The following is a 22,445-nucleotide window of genomic DNA, read 5'->3' on the forward strand; positions in this document are numbered from 1 at the left end:
AATGTCCATCGCGCTTCAGGGTGATCAAGGCAAAAGAGACAGGCATGTGTGGCGGGCCACGGACTCCACTCACCAGAAGGGGAAGATAATGAGTCTTGAGACGAAGAATATGAAAGCGAAGATGACAAAGAGGACGCTGCAGGTCTTCTCCCAGTGAGCGTAGTTGAATATCTTTGCAGCCTAAATCCCAAACAGATCTGTTAGGAGGCGTTAGGAGGCAGAGGGACAGCCGCCTTAGCGTAGCCGCGGCAAAACCAAACTGGTCCATCAACGTTAGTACTGTCTACTCAGACTGACAGCAGCTCTCCAGGGTCTCAGGTAGAGGTCTTTCATTTAACTTTCTACCTGACCGTTTAACGGGAGATACCCGGGATTGAACCCAGGACCTTCTGCATGGAACACTGAGCTACAACTCCTTCCCAAGCATCCACCTCCTCGCCTGTTTAAATATCCACCTAATGCATCTCAAGAATTTTATTTTATTTATATTAGGTCATTTTGTTAGTACATTTTTTTACTTATGAAGAAATTAAAGAGAATACATAGCGCAGCAGTGTCAAACATAAGGCCCGGGGAGTGTATCTTGAGAGCTCGTATCTGGCCTGCGAGCCAGCCAAGGCAGCTGCCCTTTCCCTCTCAATCTGGGCTGGCCTGACCAAGCGACATTTATGTCATATCCAGCCCTTGTAACAATTGAGTGCGACACCCCTGATTTAGCAATGTGGGAAGATGATATCTTTATGACTGCACATGTGCTTGTGCGTGTTAAGTGCCGTCAAGTCGCTTCCGACTCATGGTGACCCTATGAATCAATGCCCTCCAAAACGTCCTCTCATTAACAGACCCCATCTCATGTTGGGTCTTCCTCTTTTCCTGCTGCCTTCAGCTTTTCCTAGCATGATTGTCTTTTCCAGTGACTCTCGTCTTCTCATAAAGTGACCAAAGTGCGATAGCCTCAGTTTAGTCATTTTAGCTGCTAGGAAGTGTTCAGGCTTGATTTGATCCAATAATTTATTGAACCGGATATCTGTACGCAGCCAAAAAAAAAACTAAGAAAGACACCAACACACAATGTTGGGAGGGGGAGGAAGGCAGCGATGATCGGTGTGTGGGGAGGGTGGGGGAGTTATCCACAGGCTGTAACCCTGGCTCCCCAGAGGGGGAACCTTCAATCCTACAGCAATTTGAAAGTGGAGGGCGGGAGAATAGGGCTCAGGTGGGGGCAATCATTGCAACACTGCGTTAAGAAAAAAATTATAATCTATTTACAGGGAGAATGGTAATTTGATTTGATCTAGAACCCACTGATTTGTCTTTTTTGGGCGGTCCACAGTATCTGGAAAAGACAGTCATGCTAGGAAAAGTTGAGGGCAGCAGGAAAAGAGGAAGACCCAACAAGAGATGGATTGACTCAATAAAGGAAGCCACAGTCCTCAGTTTGTGAGATCTGAGCAAGGCTGTCAAAGATAGGACCATTTTGGAGGACTTTCATTCATAGGATCGCCATGAGTCAGAAGCGACTTGACGGCACTTAACACACACACACAGTATCTGTAAAACTGTCCTCCAACCCCACATTTCAAAGGAATCAACTTTCTTCCTCTCCGTTTCCTTCGCTGTCCAACTTTTGCACCCATACGTAGTAAATGGGGTATACCGTGGCGTGAATTATCTTGATCTTGGTCGCCAGCGACACATCCTTACCCCTAAGAATCTTTTCTAGCCCCTTCACGGCAGCCCTTGGCAGTCAGCTGTGCAAATGAAAATGAAGGGACAGCCCAACAGCTTCGCCTTGCACACGCATGACTCAGCCTTATCTTGATTCAGACTATTGGTCCATCAAGGTCAGTCCTGTCTAAAGTCACTAGCGGTCGCTCTTGGGGGCTCTAAAGCATTGATCTTCCGCACCATGTACTACCTGATCCAGGGCCCCTTCCCTGCCCCTGGAAACGACCAATCATCGGGGGCGGGGTGTTGCAAGCTAAACAGGAGCCGTGCACGTCTCCCGCACTTTCTGTTTACATGGATGGGTTTGCACACCGTTTCGTCCCTGCTTTTCAAGGTAACGCGTACAGTTTCTTACCTCAAGCCAGAAGTCTGCACAGTCGTGGACAACCATCACCAGCGTACCCAGGCGGGTGTAATTGGCACAGTAGGAGCAAAACATCAGGCAGAGCGCCGCCAAGTGGTGAACAAAATGGGCTTTGAAGTCCTGGGGGGAAAGAGGTCATTTTTTTTCCCTTCTCTTTTCCTTCTTAAAACTGATTTAATAAAAAGAGACGAGCATGTTTAAACTTGGGTTAACCTGTGGGACTGGTTTCGGGGGGGGGAGGGCAATGTCAAGGAGGCATCCCGTGTTCCCATTATTCGACTTAAGCTCTTAATTAATAAAGCAAAAAAAAAAAAAAAGGCAGCAAATCAGAAAATGCGGCGACAGTCCACTTGCCTTCCTTTTCGTGTCCACTCCCAGGGTGAACAGTAGTGACCAATAGAAACTCATCTCAGCCACGTAGTACCAGTACTGGGATGGAAGCAAGTTCTGCAGGGAGGCAGGGATGGAAAGAAGTAGGGAGGGAGGGAAGGAGAGGGAAAGGGAGGGAGAGAGAAGGAGGAAGAGGGAAGAGAGAGGGAGGGAAGAGAGAGGAAACGGAGAGAGGGAAGAGAGGGAGGGAGGGAAGGAAAAGGAAAGAAAGGGGGGAAGAGGGAGGAAGAAGGAGGAAGAGGGAAGAGACAGGGAGGGAGGGAAGGAAAAAGAAGAGGGAGAGGGAGGGAGGGAGAGGGAGGTAGAGAGAGGGAAGAGAGAGGGAGGGAAGGACAAGGAAGGGAGAGAGGGAGGGAGAAGGAGGAAGAAGGAAGAGATAGGGAGGGAGGGAAGAAAAAGGAAGGGAGCGAGGGAGACGGAGGGAAGGAAAAGGAAGGGAGAGAGGGAGGGACAAGGAGGAAGAGACAGGGAGGGAGGGAAGGAAAAGGAAGGGAGGGAGGGAGGGAGGGAGGGAGGGAGAGGGAAGAGAGGGAGGGAGGGAAGGAAAAGGAAGGGAGAGAGGGAGGGAGAGGGAGGGAAGAGTCAGGGAGGGAGGGAAGGAAAAGGAAGGGAGAGAGGGAGGGAGAGGGAGGGAAGAGTCAGGGAGGGAGGGAAGGAAGGAAAAGGAAAGGGAGGGAGAGGGAAGAGAGAGGGAGGGAAGGAGAGGGAAAGGGAGAGAGGGAGGGAGGGAAGAAAAACAAATTTGTTACTTCTCTGGTCAAGAATACAGTATTTTTAGAGGGGACGGAGAATGTAGACATTGGTGCTTGCAGCTAGACATAGGTGCATCTGCGGCTGTTTCAGGTCAGGAAAATGTCTTGGTGGGTAGGGTTGCCAGCTCCGGGTTGGGGTGGTACCTGAGGAAGGTGTGGTTTGTGAAGTGGAGGGACCTGATCTCTGTCCCCCTGGGGATCAAATGTAACAGAGGGAGATCTCCGGCCACTGCCTGGTGGCTGGCAACCCTAATGGTGGGAGAGGCTGAACCCTCCTTTCCCCATGCACCGTGGTCCCACTCCACAGCCCTCCACAGGCATGAGCATCTCAGTTTCTATCTGGGAACACCTAGAGCACCTCTGCTTGACAGTAGGGCTGTTGATTCGGTTCAGCCCGAACTGAAAATCAGCCGAATTTCCCTTGATTTGGTGGTTTTTAGTTCGGGACGAACCGAACTCAAAAATGGCGGGCAACCGGGGGCCCCGAATTCAGCGAGTTCGGGAGTTCGCGAATAAATCCGGCCAATTCGGCTGTCAGTAAGCAGCATAACCTTCAGTAAGCAGCATTCTCCTCCCCCGGCCAATCGGTGGCCAAGCTGGGTCTTCTTCTAGCCAATCAGTCAGGATTGAGTACTGGAGGAATCAGCTGATGTGCGGCCGGCCGGTGAGAGAGAGAGAGAGAGAGGGAAATCTTCGTGTGTGTGCGGGGGTGCTTGTGCACATTCGCTCCTTTCCGTGGCTGCAGGGGGTGCATTTTTTTGGGTACCAACCCCAAACTTTCAGGGGATATTCAGACAAGCCTTCTTAAGAGACCACCCAAGTTTTGTAAACATTGGGTCAGGGGGTCCCGAGATATGGGCTCCCCCCTTTTTCTTTCCATGGCTGCAGGGGGCGCATTTTTGGGTGTGCCGACCCCAAACTTTCAGAGGAGCATCAGACAAGGCTTCTTAAGAGACCCCCCAAGTTTTGTAAGCATTGGGTCAGGGGGTCCCGAGATATGGGCTCCACCCCTTTTTCCTCTCCCCCCTTTTCCATTTCCGTGGCTGCAGGGGGCGCTTTTTTGGGGGTGCAGCCCCCAAACTTTTATCATAGCTTCAGACAATCCTTCTTAAGAGACCACCCAAGTTTTGTAAAGATGGGTTCAGTGGGGGCAGAAATATCGGCTCCCCCCTTTTCTCTTTCCGTGGCTGCAGGGGGCGCATTTTTGGGTGTGCCGATCCCAAACTTTCAGCGGAGCTTCAGACAAGGCTTCATAAGAGACCACCCAAGTTTTGTAAACATTGGGTAACGCCCCGCGAGATATGGGCTTTCCCCTTTTCCCTATTGGGATGAATGGATCACCCTCGAGAGATGCATACATATGGCTCTCATATTGGATACAAATGGAATCATATTGGATTACCCAGCCTCCCAGCTGCTCCTGATGGAACAGAAGACAGCCACAGTAAGACCCCTTTGGGGGCTTTAATCTGTAATTTTTCTTTTTTCTCTGTGTGTGTGGGGGGGAAAGCAGAGTCTGTGTGTGTGTGTGGGGAGGGAGCAGTTTCTGTGGGGGGGGGGAAAGCCAAAGGGGGCTTTTGCCGGTTCTGCCGGGGGTATGTGTTCCCCCTCCAGTCTCTCTCTCCCTGGTTTGAGGGGGGGCTTCATTTTTATGTCTTCAGGTTTTCCCTCATTCATAAGATCAGTTAGGTTATTTTGATGCTTGCTCAAAACTGGTTTTCAAATGGTGACTTAAAGAATGCATCTGCCTGGTCCCAAGTCCAATGCAAAAGGAGAAATTCCACCCCCTCCTGCTCATTATGCATAGCTAGCTGCCTCTGTCCCTTTCCATGGTTTGCAAACTCCCAGGTGTCAGGTGTTGCTTTGCACTGTTGCAAAGGTGCTTGTGTTGCTTTGCACTGTTGCATTGCGTGCTTGTGTTGCTTTGCAGTTGTATTGTGTTGCTTTGCACTGTTGCATTGCGTGCTTGTGTTGCTTTGCAGTTGTATTGTTTTGCAAAATTCTTCACACCTGCCCCGCCCTTTGCATGTTTGCAAAGGTGTTGCTTTGCAGTTGTATTGCTTTGCAAAGTTCTTAGCACCTGCCCGTCCTTGCTCTCATCAGCTGTTTATCGGGGCTGGGAGCTTTGTGCGTGGGCGGCAAGCTCTGCCCAGAGATGCACATTAAGGGTGGGGGGACCCCTTTCGGGGCCCATATCTCAGCCCCCCTGACCCAATCTTTACAAAACTTGGGGGGTCTGGCAAGAAGGGTCCTTTGAAGCTCCTCTGAAAGTTTGGGACCTCTACCCCCAAAAATGCCCCCCCAGAGCCGCGGAAAGGCGCGGTTGTGTTTTTAATGGCTTTATTCGGCCGAATTTTTTCCCCGAACTTTGAATTCCCGCCGAATTGCACGGACCCGAAGCGGGGGAGTTCGGACTTCGGCATATCCCGAATCTAAACGGGCCGAATTCAGCCGAATCCGAACTATACCGAATTTTTTTAAATTCAACAGCCGTACTTGACAGGTCTTGGCCATGGACCTGGGAATGGTTCCTAGAAGGTACTTCTTCACAAAGAAGGTACTTTTTTACACACACAAAAGAATACCCAGTTTATAAGCCTTCGCAATGCTTACGTGAAATGGGTAGTCGACCCAAACGTTCCAAATGTCTTGAAACCAGGGTTTCTGGGAGAGAACACAAAATTGAGACAGAATAAATGTCTATTCCCTGCGGCGCTAGCACCGTTGTTAAGCAGCTAAGATGTGCACTGAACACACGAACACTTGAAGCTGCCTTCTACTGAATCAGACCCTGGGTCCATCAAAGTCAGTATTGTCTACTCAGACCAGAAGCAGCTCTCCAGGGTCTCAGTCGGAGGTCTTTCACATCACCTACTTGCCTAGTCCCTTTAACTGGAGATGCCGGGGATTGAACCTGGGACCTTCTGCATGCCAAGCAGATGCTATGGCCCTTCCCCAGTTGGGGAATTGGGAATTGAATTGGGAAATCCCCAATTCAAATCCCATGTCCTAAGCAAGACATTCCTTCTTGGTCCTATTTGCAACATGGGCAGAGTCACTCTGGCCTACCTGTATTATCCGTTTATCTCTGACCTTGTGACCATCAATTTTAGTATGCCAATAATGGTTATCTGATTCTGATTCTGGCCTACCTTGAAGGGTGGCTGAACAGTTCCTGAGGTTAAGGTAAAGGTCCCCTGTGCAAGCACCGAGTCATTCCTGACCCATGGGGTGGCGTCACATCCCGACGTTTACTAGGCAGACTTTGTTTTACAGGGTGGTTTGCCAGTGCCTTCCCCAATCATCTTCCCTTTAACCCCAGCAAGCTGGGTACTCATTTTACCAACCTCGGAAGGATGGAAGGCGGAGTCGACCTTGAGCCGGCTACCTGAAACCAACTTCTGTCGGGACTGAACTCAGGTCAGGAGCAGAGCTTGGACTAGCCCAAGGTCGCCCAGCTGGCTTCATGTGTAGTAGCAGGGAAACTAACCTGGTTCACCAGATTAGCGTCTGCCGCTCATGTGGAGGAGTGGGGAATCAAAGGAAGAATCAAACTGGCTTACAATCTCCTTCCCTTCCCACAACAGACACCCTGTGAGGTAGGTGGGGCTGAGAGTGTGTGACTAGCCCAAGGTCACCCAGCTGGCTTCATGTGTAGGAGTGAGGAAACAAATCCAGTTCACCAGATTAGTGTCCACTGCTCATGTGGAGGAGTGGGGAATCAAACCCGGTTCTCCAGGTTAGAGTCTGCTGCTCATGTGTAGGAGTGGGGGGGAATCCAGTTCACCAGATTAGCCTTCGCCGCTCATGTGGACGAGTGGGGAATCAAACACGGTTCCCCAGATCAGGGTCCACCGCTCCAAACCACCTCTCTTAACCACTACACCACGCCGGCTCTTTGCGAAGCCATTGAGACATTTGGCCTTCTCTTGCAATAACGCAGAAATCTCATTGACAGCCCTTCCCCAATTCAACTTACGTCATAGAGAACTGCAAATCCACCAACAGTTGACAAGAAATAAAATGTAAATCGCCAGCTGCAGAAGTAAAAGGACATAAGGACAAGGCGTTCATTGACTCAAACGATACGGTGGACCAGTCCAGATGTAGCACTGTTCAATAGTCTAACCATGGTTACGGCACCCTGTAGGCTCCTCTTCCTCTCTCCTTCACCTCCCCTCTTAACCATGAACCACCCCCACTTTCATTTTTAAAGCATAACCATGGTTTAACGATAATTGGCACTTTTGTCATCCATGTTAAGCAGAGGAAAACTAACCTAACCACGGTTGAGCTGTGCTTGGAAGCTAACCGCGGTTCGTGAAAAACCACTAGTGTAGGCAGAAAGCTAATTCAGCCTACTCAGACCATAACATGTCCCCCTTCCTCATTTACATATGCATTGTTCCTACCAACACTTCATTGCCACAAGCGGAATACAATGTGAAGTTATAAAACATCCCGAATCTCCTAGAACTCTTTCCTCACCATAGGGTTCCCAACTCTAGGTTGGGAAAGCCCTGGAGCCTGGGAAAGGTGGGGTTTGGGGAGGGGGGCACAGAGAGGAATAATACCATAGAGACCACCCTCCAAAGAAGCCATTTTCTTGAAATGAATTGATCTCATCTTAAAATCAGTTGTAATTCTGGGATGTTTTCAGGCCCCACCGGGAGGTTGGCAACCCTAGCCAAACTGCACCTTGTATTGTACCATTGAATTTCGTCACCCAATGCAGAGTTAAATTGTGGAACTCCCTGCCCCAGGATGTGGTGAGGGCAGCCAACTTGGAAGGCTTTAAGAGGGAAGTGGACATGTTCACGGAGGAGAGGGATATCCATGGCTACTAGTCAAAATGAATACAAGTCATGATGCATACCTATTCTCTCCAGGATCAGAAGAGCATGCCCATTATATGAGGTGCTGTGGAACACAGGCAGGATAATGCTGCTGCAGTCGTCCTCTCTGTGGGCTTCTTAGAGGCACCTAGTTGGCCACTGTGTGAATAGACTGCTGGACTTGATGGGCCTTGGGCTCATCCAGCATGGCTTTTCTTATGTTCTTATGAGCATGTCTATTATATTAGGTGCTGTGGACAATGCTGCTACAGTCATCTTGTTTGTGGGCTTCCTAGAGGCACCTGGTTGGCCACTGTGTGAACAGACTGCTGGACTTGATGGACCTTGGTCTGATCCAGCAGGGCTTTTCTTAAGTTCTTCTGTTCATACTATGAGTTGCCACTGGAGTCTTACAGCAACTGCCAGTCCCATGGTGTCAATTCTTGTGTAAAAGAACTATGGGCCCCCGACTGGGATCAGGACTGTGGGGGGGGGGAGCAGGGGGTGTCTGGATCTGGAACCCCCCAGGGGATGGGAGAGGTTTTTTTTTTTTGCCCTGCCGGGGCAAAAAAACATTTCTCCACGCCCTCTGGAGCTGTTTCAGCACTGGAAAAAGGTGCAGAGGAAAGGCAAGAGCATCTCCACCACCCTGGGCCATGGTCCCGATCTGAATCAGGCTCCACGGCGCTTTTACACCCGAGTTGCCACAGAAGACTGGCAGCTGCAATATAACTGCCAGTCCCCCGTGTCAACTCATGTAAAACATAAGATGTCGTTGGACCCTGAGAGAAGCATGGATTTTGTCCCCAGGCACAAAAAAACAGAAATAGTAAAAATCTGCTCTAAGAAGCTCTGTAGGTCTATAGGATTCTGAAATAGGGGATGCAACTTGAAGCGGAGGCAGAAGAACTAGATGTTCTTTTAGCCTGCTTCAGAAAACAAAGACATCAAAGAGTTTGCAACCTCTCTTCCTCGAGGATGTGAAGCTGCCTTCTAGCGGGTCGGACTGCCAGTCAATACGGGTAGCGTTGTCTACTGGGGCTGGCGGCAGCAGCCGTCCAGGGTCTCAGGTCGAGGTCTTTCACATCACTTAGAACCTGATTCTTTCAACCGGAGAGGCCGGGGATTGAACCTGGGACCTTTTCGCGTGCAAGGCAGATGCTCTGCCGCTTACCAAGCTTCTTGGAATTTCCTAAGCACCGTTGGAATCTCTAGATTTCGCCGCCGTCTAAACCACTTTTCCACCAAGTGCACAGTCCAATTACACTTCTTGGCTAACCTACGTATCTCTGCCTGTGGGGGGGAAAAGAAAGGGAGGAGGGAGAGAATCAGAGACACGCAGGTCGGTGGCCAAGTAAGAAAAACTGAAAACAGGCCAACTCCATTCTAAGTAGGGTTGCGAAATACCTGGAGAGTTTGGGGGTGGAGCCTGAGGGTGGCCGGGTTTGGGGAGGGGAGGGACTTCAGTGGGGGTATAACATCATAGAATCCACCTCCCAAAGTGGCCATTCTCTCCAGGCAAATGGATCTCTATCGCCTGGAGATCAGCCGTAATCCCGGCAGTAAGAAGTCACATGCACAGTTGCTTGGGGGGGACAAATCCGGAAAAGCAAGGGTGGGCTAGGAGACAAAAAGAGCCCTGGAAAAGGGCCCCACCCCTACCCGGACAGAAGGAGGAGGGAAGAAGAAGAGGCCCGCATCAGCCTCACAGTGTCGGCGGCTCACGCCTGCCTCCCATGACTGCTGACGTACGAGTCTCTCCGTGAACTGCAGATATTGCAGTCTGATGGATCATGTATATAATATAATATTCTGAAGAAGACAGTGAAACAAGCATTACCGGTGCTTGTCAATTTCACTCTCAGCATACGGAAGTATTGCCAATCCCATTTGGGGCAATTTCATCCTTGCATACTTAGTGACCTTCGGGTCTACTGGAAGGACGGCATCTACAATTTGTTCTCTATACAATTCTTACTTAGGATCATCTGACATCATTCTACCAGCAAGTTTTGTTTCAAACGCACAATCGGCGTTCGCCCCAGCCTTTTGTTTTCTACGCCGCGCACTCCTCGAGAAGTGCCACTTCGGACTTGGCTACTTGAGGCGCTCTTCAGCCTTGCTTACCACATTACGCAGAGTGGTAAGCTGCAGTACTGCAGTCCAAGCTCTGCTCACGACCTGAGTTCGATCCCAACGGAAGTCGGTTTCAGGTAGCCGGCTCAAGGTTGACTCAGCCTGCCATCCTTCCGAGGTCAGTCAAATGAGTACCCGGCTTGCTGGGGGTAAAGGGAAGATGACTGGGGAAGGCACTGGCAAACCACCCCGTAATCAAAGTCTGCCTTGGAAACGTCGGGATGTGACGTCACCCCATGGGTCAAAAATGACCCGGTGCTCGCACAGGGGACCTTTACCTTTTTACTTGAGGTGCTGTTCAACCTTGCTTACTACATTAAGGTAAAGGTAAAAGGTGAAGATCCCCTGTGCAAGCACCGGGTCATTCCTGACCCATGGGGTGACATCACATCCCGACGTTTCCAAGGCAGACTTTTGTTTACGGGGTGGTTTGCCATTGCCTTCCCCAAGGCTTACTACATTACTGTAGATTTATTACTTTGAGTGTATATTGGTTCTCAGATATGTGGAGAAATTTTGTACTTATCTTGTTTATATCATGAGATGTTTAATTAGAGAATTTGATGCTAATTATAGCATATATGCACTGCTACTTTAAATAGACTTGGATATTAATCACAATTTTGTTGTGGCTTGTGTGCTTGTTACATCACTTACCTTTTGCTCATGATAGTAACAGCACACGATCCACCCCCGTTCTGCGGACAGGAATAGCCTCTATTCACAGCAGCTGTGAGTTTGTTTTGCCGAGAAAAGGAAACTCCCCCCCCCCTTGCAGAAGAGTCCTTAGTTATGGAACTGCTAGGACCGCCCAAGAAACTATGTTAACCCTTTCCCACCCGGGCCATGGAGAAATGTATTCCCTCTGTACTACAAGAGGGATGGGTGCAGAAGTGGCAATAATGGAGGGGTTAAAGGAGGCAGGGCCAGAATGCATGGGGGGGGGGAGTTCTTAGCCAGTGTGTCCTCATTTCATCCCTGCAGGCGGAGGTAGCAGGAGCCAGCTGTAGAATCCAGCCCTGTCCATGCAGAGCAGGAGCAACTCCGGCGTGCGGATGGACGGCTACGTCCGGCTGGTGCAACAGACCATCCTGTGCCACCAGGTGGGCGAGTGCGCCACTGGTTGGATGCCTGCCTGCTTGCCAGCGTGGGAGGGGTGTCATCTGGGGCAGCTGCCTGCTCGGGGCTTGGTCGGCTAATTGTTAAGTTGATAATTTTATATGGCCCATGAATGATGTTATAAATATCCAAATGGACCTTGGCAGCAAAAAGGTTCCCCACCTGTTTTAGATCAAAGAGATATCTGACACTGTGCAGTAGGGTAAGTAGGTTACCTACTTGAGCAGTGCAATTTCAAGCAAAGTTACACCTCGGGTTGCCAGAGGCCAGTACTACAAGATCACTCCATATTTACCCTCATGGCTCTGAGCATGAAAGAATAAATTTCCCAGAAATATGTAATTGGAGACTTTGGATGGGCGAAGAGAGGATTGATGTCTTCCTCAGGAATCGGCCGGCAGGAATTTGGAACCAGGCAATGATGACGCATAGTTAAATTGTGCAACTCCCTGCCCCAAAATGTGGTGATGGCTGCCAATGTGGAAGGCTTGAAGGGGGGAGTGGACATGTTCATGGAGGAAAGGGATATTTATGGCTACCAGTTAAAATGGATAGTAGTCATGATGCATACCTATTCTCTCCAGGATCAGGCCTATTATCTTAGGTGTGGTGAAACACAGACAGGATTGTGCTGCTGCAGATGTCTTGCTTGTGGGCTTCCTAGAGGCACCTGGTTGGCCACTGTGTGAACAGACTGCTGGACTTGATGGGCCTTGGCCTGATCCAGCAGGGCTTTTCTTATGAATATTATTTATTCTGGACACTGGGAAGGTGTGATCTTGAGTAATGGAGGAAGGGAATGGCTCTTCATTTCGGATCGATTCATCTTCTTTAAAAGGCGCGATCTTGCCTGTCACAGGTGAGAAGCCCCAAAGCCATTCGAGACAACACTAGGTGTGTGTTTTTTAATAGTGCTCCTCTGCACATGCCCAAATTTTGTAATAGTGATGAATTATTCAAAATGCACCTTGTTAACTTCATACATAAGAACCTTGTGAGGTAGGCAGGGCTGAGAGAGTTCAGAGAGAACTGCGACTTTCTCAACCTTTGAAGGAGAATCAACCAGGCTTACAATCTCCTTCCCTTCCTCTCCCCACAACAGCAGGCACCTTGTGAGGTAGGTGGGGCTGACAGAGTTCAGAGAGAACTGAGACTGGCTCACGGTTATCCAGCAAGCTTCGTTTGTAGGAGCGGGGAAACCAAGCCCGTTCACCAGATTAGAGTCTGCCGCTCTTTGGTGTACAACCAAATGCTTGAGTATGTTGATGACAGTAAATGTTACTTATGGAAAGACTCTCCTCTCTTCCTTTCTTACAATCTATGTCCCAAAAGAAAGGAAGAATCCAAAGACTTTATTTAATAGCAAAGTTTAGCAGCTTTTTGGAAAGCAACCAAATGGAAAAGCAAAACACCCGCACCACACAGTAGAAGGAAGCATCACCATTTCAAAGAGCTTGGAGAAGAAGAAGAAGAAGAAGAAGAGCTGTTTTTTATATGCTGATTTTCTCTATTTTTAAGGAGAATCAAACCAGCTTACAATTGCCTTCCTTTACTCTCCCCACAACAGACGCCTTGTGGGGTAGGTGAGGCTGAGAGAGTCCAGAGAGAGCTGTGACTAGCATAAGGTCACCCAGCTGGTTTCGTCTGTAGAAGAGGAGAAACCAACCCCGTTTACCAGATTAGAGTCCGCCGTTCATGTGGAGGAGTGGGGAATGATGGCCCATCCACTAATAATAAACATACCTGAATCTGCCTTGTATTGTTTTATGTGACATAGTCCTTGCTGCTGGAGACACCGGGGATTGAACCTGGGACCTTCTGCATGCAATTTAGATGCGCTACCACTGAGCCATGGCCCCTCCCCTGGTGGTTATACCTGCGATGGCTTTTTGGTGCACTCCTTGAAATATTCCTCCAGCGTGGGGTTGGGCTGGGGCTTGGCTCGCTTCACTTCCTTGATGCCCAGAGCGCTTGCCAGAGGAGCAGCGAAACACCTGGAAAAACAGAACGGAGGAGAATTCATCTGGAAGAGGCAAACCCTTGGAGGAGCAGGAAATGGTGGTGGTGGGGTGACAGAACATCAGAGACAAAGAGACGGTTCTGCACTTTCTGAAGCACTGTCTCCATCAGTGGCACTGGATTTTTCCATGATGTGAGTGATTGGTACCCATTCTTTCATGGGGGGCGGGGGGACAAAGTGGTGTTCAGAGACCTAACTAGAAAATGGAGGGGCGTATAAAACCAGTTCTGAGCCTCTGGTGATCCCAGTATCTGGAGGAGGAGGAGAGGAAGAGGAAGAAAAGGGAGAGGGAGAGGAAGAGGAAGATTTGGTTTCTGAGCCTCTGGTGATCCCAGTATCTGGAGGAGGAGAGGAAGAAGAGGGAGAGGAAGAGGAAGATTTGGTTTTTATATGCCGACTTTCTTTACCACTTAAGGGAGACTCAAACCAGCTTACAATCTCCTTGTCCCCCCCCCCCCAGAATGATTAAGTAAGAGCGTGGTGTATATAGAGGCTGGCTAATCTCCTGTTAAGGAAAAATATCCCAACACGCAGCCACTTCCAATTCTTTTGTTATTTTTATATTTTTCCCATGCTTAGTATCTCTTTAAATACCAGTTCACAAAGTTTTCATAACACGATTAACAATACTAAATCACCATAGACAAGATAGATAAATTGTCCACAATGTCCTGCAATCCAAGTCCTCAAAGAGAAATTACAGATGTCTTGCTGCACAGTGTCGTCTTGCAATATGTCTTCTAAAAGTCAGCTGACAAGCTGACCAATAGGATTCCTCTTTTGCATAGCCGTTTAACAATCCATACTCAGTATCCACCGTAGTGAATATATGCAGGCTAATGCAATGATAATATGACAAGCAACCAGTTATGCCTTGTTTCGCTGGATTTCTGCTTCTTCAGATAATTACAATTTCATCTAAAAATACATAATGGTATAGATAATATAATGCTCCTTACATTTATCAATTATAAAAAAACATAATATAATTATATGCAAGTATTATTTTACCAATATTAATATCCTCTTACCCGATCACAATTTTGCAATTCAAAGTTCCATGCTCATGAGCCTTATAGGCACCTTAGATTCCTAAGCTTAACTATTCTGTTTTAAAGATCACACAGCAAATGACAGGTGTATGCATTCAATTTCCTTGTGAAAGGTAAGTATTCTGTTGTACTTAGCATTCACTACAGCCCTAAACTATGACCTACCCCATGGGATTCACAGTTATAACTATGGATATGTGACAAGCCCAAGGTCACCCAGCTGGCTTCATGTGTAGGAGTGGGGAAACCAACTTGGTTCACCAGGTCAGCGTCCACCGCTCGGGTGGAGGAGTGGGGATTCAAACCTGGTTCACCAGATTAGCCTCCGCTGCTCATGTGGAGGAGTGGGGAATCAAACCCGGTTCTCCAGATTAAAGTCCGCCCCTCCAAACCACCACTCTTAACCACTACACCACGCTGGCTGGGTTTTTCTCAGTTCACCAATGTGTGGTCCTGCAGCACGTTTTCTTGCGGTTCCACACCCAACGGGAGCCACTGAGAACTGACCCATTCCTGATCAACATGCCCCAACATTTACCTTCCTTATCTCTCCGAATCTGTCATATCTGTGCTATCTCTATGTCTCTGGACCTATTACATCTGCCCCTCTCTGTCTTGTTGAGCCATCAAGCTGAATACCCAAGGAGTATCATTGCAAACTGATATGAAGATAATAGATGGATCTGTTAAGAAAATGGTTGAAGATCACAAGGAAGTCAAGAAAAAGATAGTCATGAAAAACAACTGGAAAAATACAATTACAGGAGGATACCACGAAAGACCAACTGGCAATGATGGATTTGAAAGCCAGAGAACCAAATCTTCGCCTACGCAATCTACCTGAAGACTGTGGTCAAACAAGAGAATCTCTGGTGAAAACATTAGCTGATTTATTCCACATAAACCAAGAAGAATTGGAGCATGCAATTAATAGAATTTACAGGATGCCCCTACCTGCCAATTTGAAGAGGGCCAAGGCAAGAGATGTCATGATTATTTTTTATGATGTTAGGATGAAAGATATTATAATGCAACATTACAAAGAACCAATAGTCCTACAAGGAAGTGCCTTGATACTTCTTAAGGATATACCAAGACATCTGATGGCCAAGAGGAATACCTTTAAAGACTTCACATTAACTTTAAGGAAAAGTGGAATAAATACAGGTGGCTGTTGCCACAAGGACTAACATTCACCTATAAAGAGGTAAAATACAGTTACTACAATGGATGACGTTGGGAAATTTATGAGAAATTACAAGAAAGAACTTACAGGCCTGACACCAGATCAGAAACATGACTCCAGACAAGAAGAAGATAAGGATTCATCAAAAGGCGCTTCAGGCGGATATTAAATAATTACCTAGACATCATGGCTAAAGTTATTTCGTGGAATGTCAATGGACTGAATGAAAAAGTGAAAAGAGGACGGTTCTTCAAATTTTTGCAAAAACAAAAATACTCTTTAATTTGCTTACAGGAAACTCATATTTTCAGGAAAGATAAAAAATATTTACAAAGGAACTCTTTCGGACAAAACTTCATCTCTTCATCAAAAAACAAAAACTAAAGGAGTTGTCATATATATACAAAGCTCATTTGCTCCGGAATTTGTTTATAAAGATGAAGAAGGCAGAATACTTATGATTAGAGCCAAAATATTTGGACAAAAAACATTGGTGGTAGGCATCTATGCACCCAATGAAGGTAAAGCACAATTTTACAAGCAACTTCATGAAATTATATTGCAACATGCTGAAGAACAAATACTACTGATGGGTGATTTTAATGGAGTTATAAATTGTGTGACTGATAAAAAATCTAAGGCTATAGATGATAAAGAAGGCTGCCTGCCTAAGACATTTTTTCAAATAGTCGAAGACCTACAAATACAGGACATTTGGAGAACAAAACATACTGCATCTAAGGAATATACTTTTTATTCCGCAAGACATGATTCACACTCCCGTATAGACATGATTTGGGCGAGTAAATCTATATTTACACAACTACACAAGATTCAAGTTGTTCCTAGAACATTTTCTGATCACAATCTGGTATCCTTTGAATGGAATAACAGACAAGCATTCAGATGGAGGTTAAATGATAGACTTTTGCGAGATGACAATCTAAAGAATGAAATACATACTGTAATTAAAGATTTTTTTGAGATCAATTTAAATGGAGAAACTAGTTTAAATATTGTATGGGACGCTTTTAAGGCGGTATTGAAAGCCTTTATGATTCAGAAACATACTGCGTGGAGGAAGAAACAATTACAACAAACTAATGACATACTTTGGGAATTACAGAAATTAGAACAACAACTAATGATGGAAACTAAAGAAGATCAAAGGAAAGACATTCTGTTACAGAATAAAGCGGCTAAACATCAATTAAACCTGGTTGTTATGGAAGAAATGAACAAAAATATGAAATATGCAAAGCAGAGATATTTTGAACAGGCCAATCGTCCAGGTAAACTGTTAGCTAGTCAATTGAGAGAATCCATGCAGAAGAAGATAATCAGCAAAATACAGACAGGAAAAGGTCCGGTTTTTACCACAATAGAAGTACAGAAAGAATTTGTTTCATTCTATACTAAATTATATCAAAAAGATTCTATTTCGGGGGAAAAGATGGATAATTATTTGAAAACAGTAAATATTAATAGTTTATCCCTTGAACAACATAAAGCATTGGATGCTCCAATTACAATAATAGAAATTGAAGGTGCAATATCTAAACAGAAAATAGATAAAACTCCAGGACCAGATGGAATAACTGCTTTGTTTTTTAAGACCTTTAAAGAAGATTTGAAAAACCCGTTCTTGAAGGTTTGTAACACAATATTGGACTTGGGGCTTTCTCCAGAGACATGGTCACATGCTTTTATTTCCTTAATACATAAAATTGGGAGAGACCAAGAAAGAGTGACAAATTATAGACCTATTTCTTTATTGAATGTGGATTAAAAAATATATGCATCAGTACTGGCTAACTGCTTAAAACAGATCATTACAACATTGATTCATGAAGACCAAGCTGGTTTTGTTCCGGGAAGACAGATAAAAGACAATTTGAGGATTTTACTAGATGCAATGGAATATTATGAATACAATAATCAACATAAAGCTGCCTTTGTCTTCCTGGATGCCGAGAAAGTTTTTGATATGGTCTCTTGGGAATTTATTTAAAAAGTTTTTAAAAAAATGAATTTTGGTGATCGATTTAAAACAGGCATCGAAGCTATTTATAATAAACAAAAAGCTAAGATTTTGGTCAATGAATCTATTTCAGATAATTGTGATATCCAAAAAGGAACTCGACAAGGATGTCCACTTTCCCTTTACTTTTTATTTTGACACTGGAAATTTTATGTAGTAAGATAAGAGAGACCGAGGAAATCTGCGGTCTTAAAGTAAACAAGCAAGAATTTAAACTTAGTGCTTTTGCAGATGAGGTATTGCTTATTTTGAACAATCCAAATCAGTCTATAACAAAGCTGTTAGAAGTGCTGAAAAATTACGGAGAAGTCTCGGATTTCAAGATTAATCAAGATAAGACTCAGATATTATTTAAGAATCTTACAAAAGAAGAACAAAATATATTTATGAACACTTCAAGATGGGAGAAAACTAATAAAGTACTTGGGCATATGGATTACAAATAAAACAAAGACTTAATAGTAAATAACTATGTTAAACTATGGCAACAGGTGAAGAAATATATGATATTGTGGTCCAATAGGAGTATTTCCTTTCTGGGTTGTATTTCAGTGACCCAAATGAACATTTTGCCAAGACTGTTATTTTTATTCCAGAATTTACCAATAATTACACAGAAAAAATATTGTGACGTTTGGAGAAAAGACTTGTTGAATTTTATTTGGCAAGGGAAAAAACCTAGGATTGCCTATAAATACTTGGTAGATTCTAAAGAAAGAGGAGGGTTTGCTTTACCAAACTTCCAACTATATGCGGAAGCATCTGCTATTGTATGGTTAAAGGACTGGATATCATTAAAAAATACAAGACTATTAGATTTAGAAGGTTTTGATAATAGATTTGGGTGACATGGATCCCTATGGTACAATAAGCTTAAGAATCATGCAGCTTTTCAACACCATGTGGTAAAATCTTCAATAATAAAATTTGGCTGAAGTGCAAACATCTGTTAGAGACTAAAACACCATTATGGATCTCGACACAAGAAATGTTAACTTTGCGACCACTGAGACCTTCACTGTTTATCAAGTACCAAGATATATTAATATGGGAGGGTGATAAAGTTACCCTGAAAGGATATGAAGAACTAAAAGACTATTTGACTTGGTTTCAATATGGTCAAATAAAATCAGTATTTACCCAGGATATGAAAATAGGCTTTATAAAAGACAAATCAATCATACAACGTTTACTGTTGGACTCTGATTATCATTTAATTTCAAAGATGTATAAAATGTTTTTGATGATTTACACAGAACAAAACCAAATTAAGCCTACGATGGTAACTTGGGCACAGACATTGGGACATAATATACCTTTGAATAAATGGGAAAGGCTGTGGACAAAAGATATGAAATGCTTACTTTCGCAAACACTAAGAGAAAATATCTATAAGATGATTTATAGATGGTACTTGACACCAAAAAAATTAGCGAAAATGTATGGAAATATGTCGGCAAACTGTTGGAAATGCCAAGGTGAAGTTGGCTCATTTCATCATGTTTGGTGGTTATGTGAAAAAGCCAAAAACTTTTGGGATATGATTTACAATGAACTAAGACTGATTTTACAGCATAATATCCCTAAAACACCGAAAATGATGTTGTTAAGCATTATACCAGATACTATATTAACTCAGAGAACTTTTCTAATATATGCCACCACAGCTACAAGAATGGTGTATGCAGCAAAATGGAAATTGTCCGAAACCCCGGACAAGATGGAATGGATAAATAAAATGTTAGAATTAGCAGAAATGGCTAAACTAACAGCATTGATAAATCAAAAGGACAATGCAGAATTTGTGGGAGAATGGGAGGCATGGATAACATATTGTGAAAATGAACTAAACTTGGTAAATATGAAAGGATATGTATTGATCTAATTCGAATGTTTATAGATTAAAGGTAATGGTTTATTTTTAATTACTAAAATTTTTAGCGAAATTTAAATATAAAGAACCATGACGAATTTGATAGTAAATGCAAAGGGGAGTATTAGAATCTTAAATGGACAGAGGAGGAGGGAGGGGAAGTTACAGAAAGTATTATAAACATATGAGAACTGTTTGTGTTTTTTTTCCTCTTTATATTAAGACAAATGATGATGAAATTAACTGTAATATTATTAAAAACAATTTTAAAAAATTCAAAAAAAAAAAAAAGCTGAATACCCAAGGAGAAGCCCTTGTTGGGAAACTGCTCAAGGTATTGCTGTTACCACCATGACCTCGTGCTTCTCACGAAAATGACCAGAAGCAGTCTGAAAGGGCCTTCCTGCCCCTCCTGCAATCTTAGAAATGAGAAAGTGAATAATCCCCCCCTTACCTTTCAAGAAAGAACCTGAGAACCAACATCACAAAGGCAAAGGGGATCGTGGCATATAAATGTTGCGGTCTGGGGAAGACCAGTCCCTCGCGGTCTTCAAAGTTTGCCCACGAACAGTTCACTGGCATCCAGATGTTCTCCCACCAAAACCAGCTGTTTAAGGTTTTCAGTATGTGCGTCATTCTGGGGGGACAAGGAGAAAAAAACAGAGAGAGAGAGAGAGATAACGAATGTGTCCTGGAGAAACCTGTTCGCTCATCAACCACAAACGCACACCGAGCTTGTAACATTTCCGAACAGAGAAGCAAAAGATTTCCAGCCCTTGCAAACCAGCAGGGAGGGCTAAGCCAGTCTATAAAATTATGCACGGTTTGGAGAGAGTGGACAGGGAGAAGCTTTTCTCCCTCTCTCATAATACTACTACAACAACAACAGACTTTATTTGTAGTCACAGACCATCAAATACCCCAAAGAATTGTAAGTAAATATATACATAAATAGTCATGAACTGATAATACAAAAGATAAAGATGTAGTAGAGATTAAAAACTGGAATAAAGGGATAAAATCCTCCAAAGTATACATAAAACAGTAGAGATTTTAATCATAGATTGGTTATTCTAGCGCCTTATGTGCATTTTGTCTTATTTTAGTTGCCAGCCAGACATGATAGAGGTCTATAAAATTAGGCAAGTTATGGAGAGAGTGGGCAGGGAGAAGCTTTTCTCCCTCTCTCATAATACTAGAACGCAGGGTCATCCGCTGAAGCTGGAGGGTGAGAGGTTCAAAACAGATAAAAGGAGGTATTTCTTCACACAACGCATCGTTCAGTTGTGAAACTCCCTGCCCCAGGATATGGTGATGGCTGCCAACTTGGAAGGCTTGAAGAGGGGAGTGGACATGTTCATGGAAGAGTGGAGTATTCATGGCTACTAGTTAAAATGGTTACTAGTCATGATGCATACCTATTCTCTCCAGGATCAGAGAAGCATGCCTATTCTATCAGGTGCTGTGGAACACAGGCAGGATGGTGCTGCTGCAGTCGTCTTGTTTGTGGGCTTCCTAGAGGCACCTGGTTGGCCCCTGTGTGAACAGACTGCTGGACTTGATGGGCCTTGGTCTGATCCAGCATGGCTTTTTTAATGTTCTTATGTTATTATGTCCTCCCAACTGTTTCTGCACATTAGTTACAGAAATAATTCCTTCGCCTGTGTCAGATCATAGATTACATTTCCCACTCTCGAATTCTGCATCTCAGTTCATGACATTTCTGCATGGCTGTTACTTTCACCTATACTTCACATGGAAACGCAACGCCTCTTGATACCGAATCAGACCATTGGTCCATCAAGGTCAGAGTTGTCTTAGGTTGTGGGAGGGGCTGCAACTCAGTGGTAGAGCCTCTGCTTGGCATGCAGAAGGTCCCAGGTTCAATCCCCAGCATCTCGAGTTAAAGGGACTAGGCAAGTAGGTGATGTGAAAGACCTCAGCCTGAGACCCTGGAGAACCGCTGCCGGTCTGAGTAGACAATACTGACTTTGATGGACCTTGATGGTCTGATTCAGTATAAGGCAGCTTCATGTGTGCTTATGTGAGATCATTCACATCACCTGCTAAAAACTGGAGATGCTTATGCTCTCGGATACAGAAGCATTTCAAACAATAAAACACAGACTATTAAGAGATTGGATGTCAAAATCACGATAGCACTGCTAACAAAACTTGCTCCCCGTTAAGTTTAGGGATTCCCTTTCACCTATATATATCAGCCCACGCCATATTTGTACCACTTTTTCCCTTCCTAGATTTAATGTCATGCTATCTGCAATTTTGGCTTCCGCCACTCATGTGGAGGAATAGGGAATCAAACCCGGTTCTACAGATCAGAGTCCACCTCTCCAAACCACCACTCTTAACCACTACACCACGCTGGCTCCAAGCTTGCTACACCACGCTCTCACCACACAGGAGAAGAATGTCTTCAATTTTGACACAGCAAGAACATTTTCCATATAGGAATTTCACATTAATTTGCAATAAATCTTTAGTAAGCAAATCTGTTGAGAAGATAAGAGTCACTGGAAAAGACAATGCTAGGAAAAGTTGAAGGCAGCAGGAAAAGAGGATAGGGTTGCCAAGCCCCCCCTGGATACCAGCAAGGAATGGGGGGTAGAACTGCCAGATCCAGGTTGGGAAACCCCTGGAGATTTGGGATGCAGACTGGGGAGGACAGGGACTTCAGCAGGGTACAATGCCAAAGAGTTCACCCTCCAAAGCATCTGTTTTCTACAGGGAAACTGATCTCTGTAGTCTGGAAATGAGGTGTAATTCCATGAACACATGAAGTTGCCTTATACTGAATCAGACCCTTGGTCCATCAAAGTTAGTATTGTCTACTCAGACTGGCAGCGGCTCTCCAGGGCCTCAGGTAGAGGTCATTCCCATCACCTCCTTGCCTGCTCCCTTTAACTGGAGATGCCAGGGATTGAACCTGGG

At 45.0% G+C, this 22,445-nt stretch overlaps 1 protein-coding gene across 1 annotated transcript in view; it reads right to left on the minus strand.

Moving 5' to 3' along the window:
- Positions 1-20,132, minus strand: part of CERS3 (ceramide synthase 3) — a 34,872-nt gene extending 14,740 nt beyond the window's left edge. Inside the window, exons 1-8 of the mRNA XM_056866117.1 lie at positions 19,951-20,132; positions 13,201-13,318; positions 9,244-9,362; positions 7,214-7,271; positions 5,848-5,898; positions 2,447-2,539; positions 2,084-2,212; positions 74-180 (exon numbers count right to left, since the gene is read on the minus strand). Coding sequence (XP_056722095.1) covers positions 74-180; positions 2,084-2,212; positions 2,447-2,539; positions 5,848-5,898; positions 7,214-7,271; positions 9,244-9,362; positions 13,201-13,318; positions 19,951-20,132 — 857 coding nt within the window. The remainder of the gene's footprint in view (positions 1-73; positions 181-2,083; positions 2,213-2,446; positions 2,540-5,847; positions 5,899-7,213; positions 7,272-9,243; positions 9,363-13,200; positions 13,319-19,950) is intronic.
- Positions 20,133-22,445: the final 2,313 nt, after the last annotated feature.

Source organism: Euleptes europaea, chromosome 20 (assembly GCF_029931775.1).
Source record: "Euleptes europaea isolate rEulEur1 chromosome 20, rEulEur1.hap1, whole genome shotgun sequence".
In the NCBI taxonomy this organism is placed as follows: Eukaryota; Metazoa; Chordata; class Lepidosauria; order Squamata; family Sphaerodactylidae; genus Euleptes; species Euleptes europaea.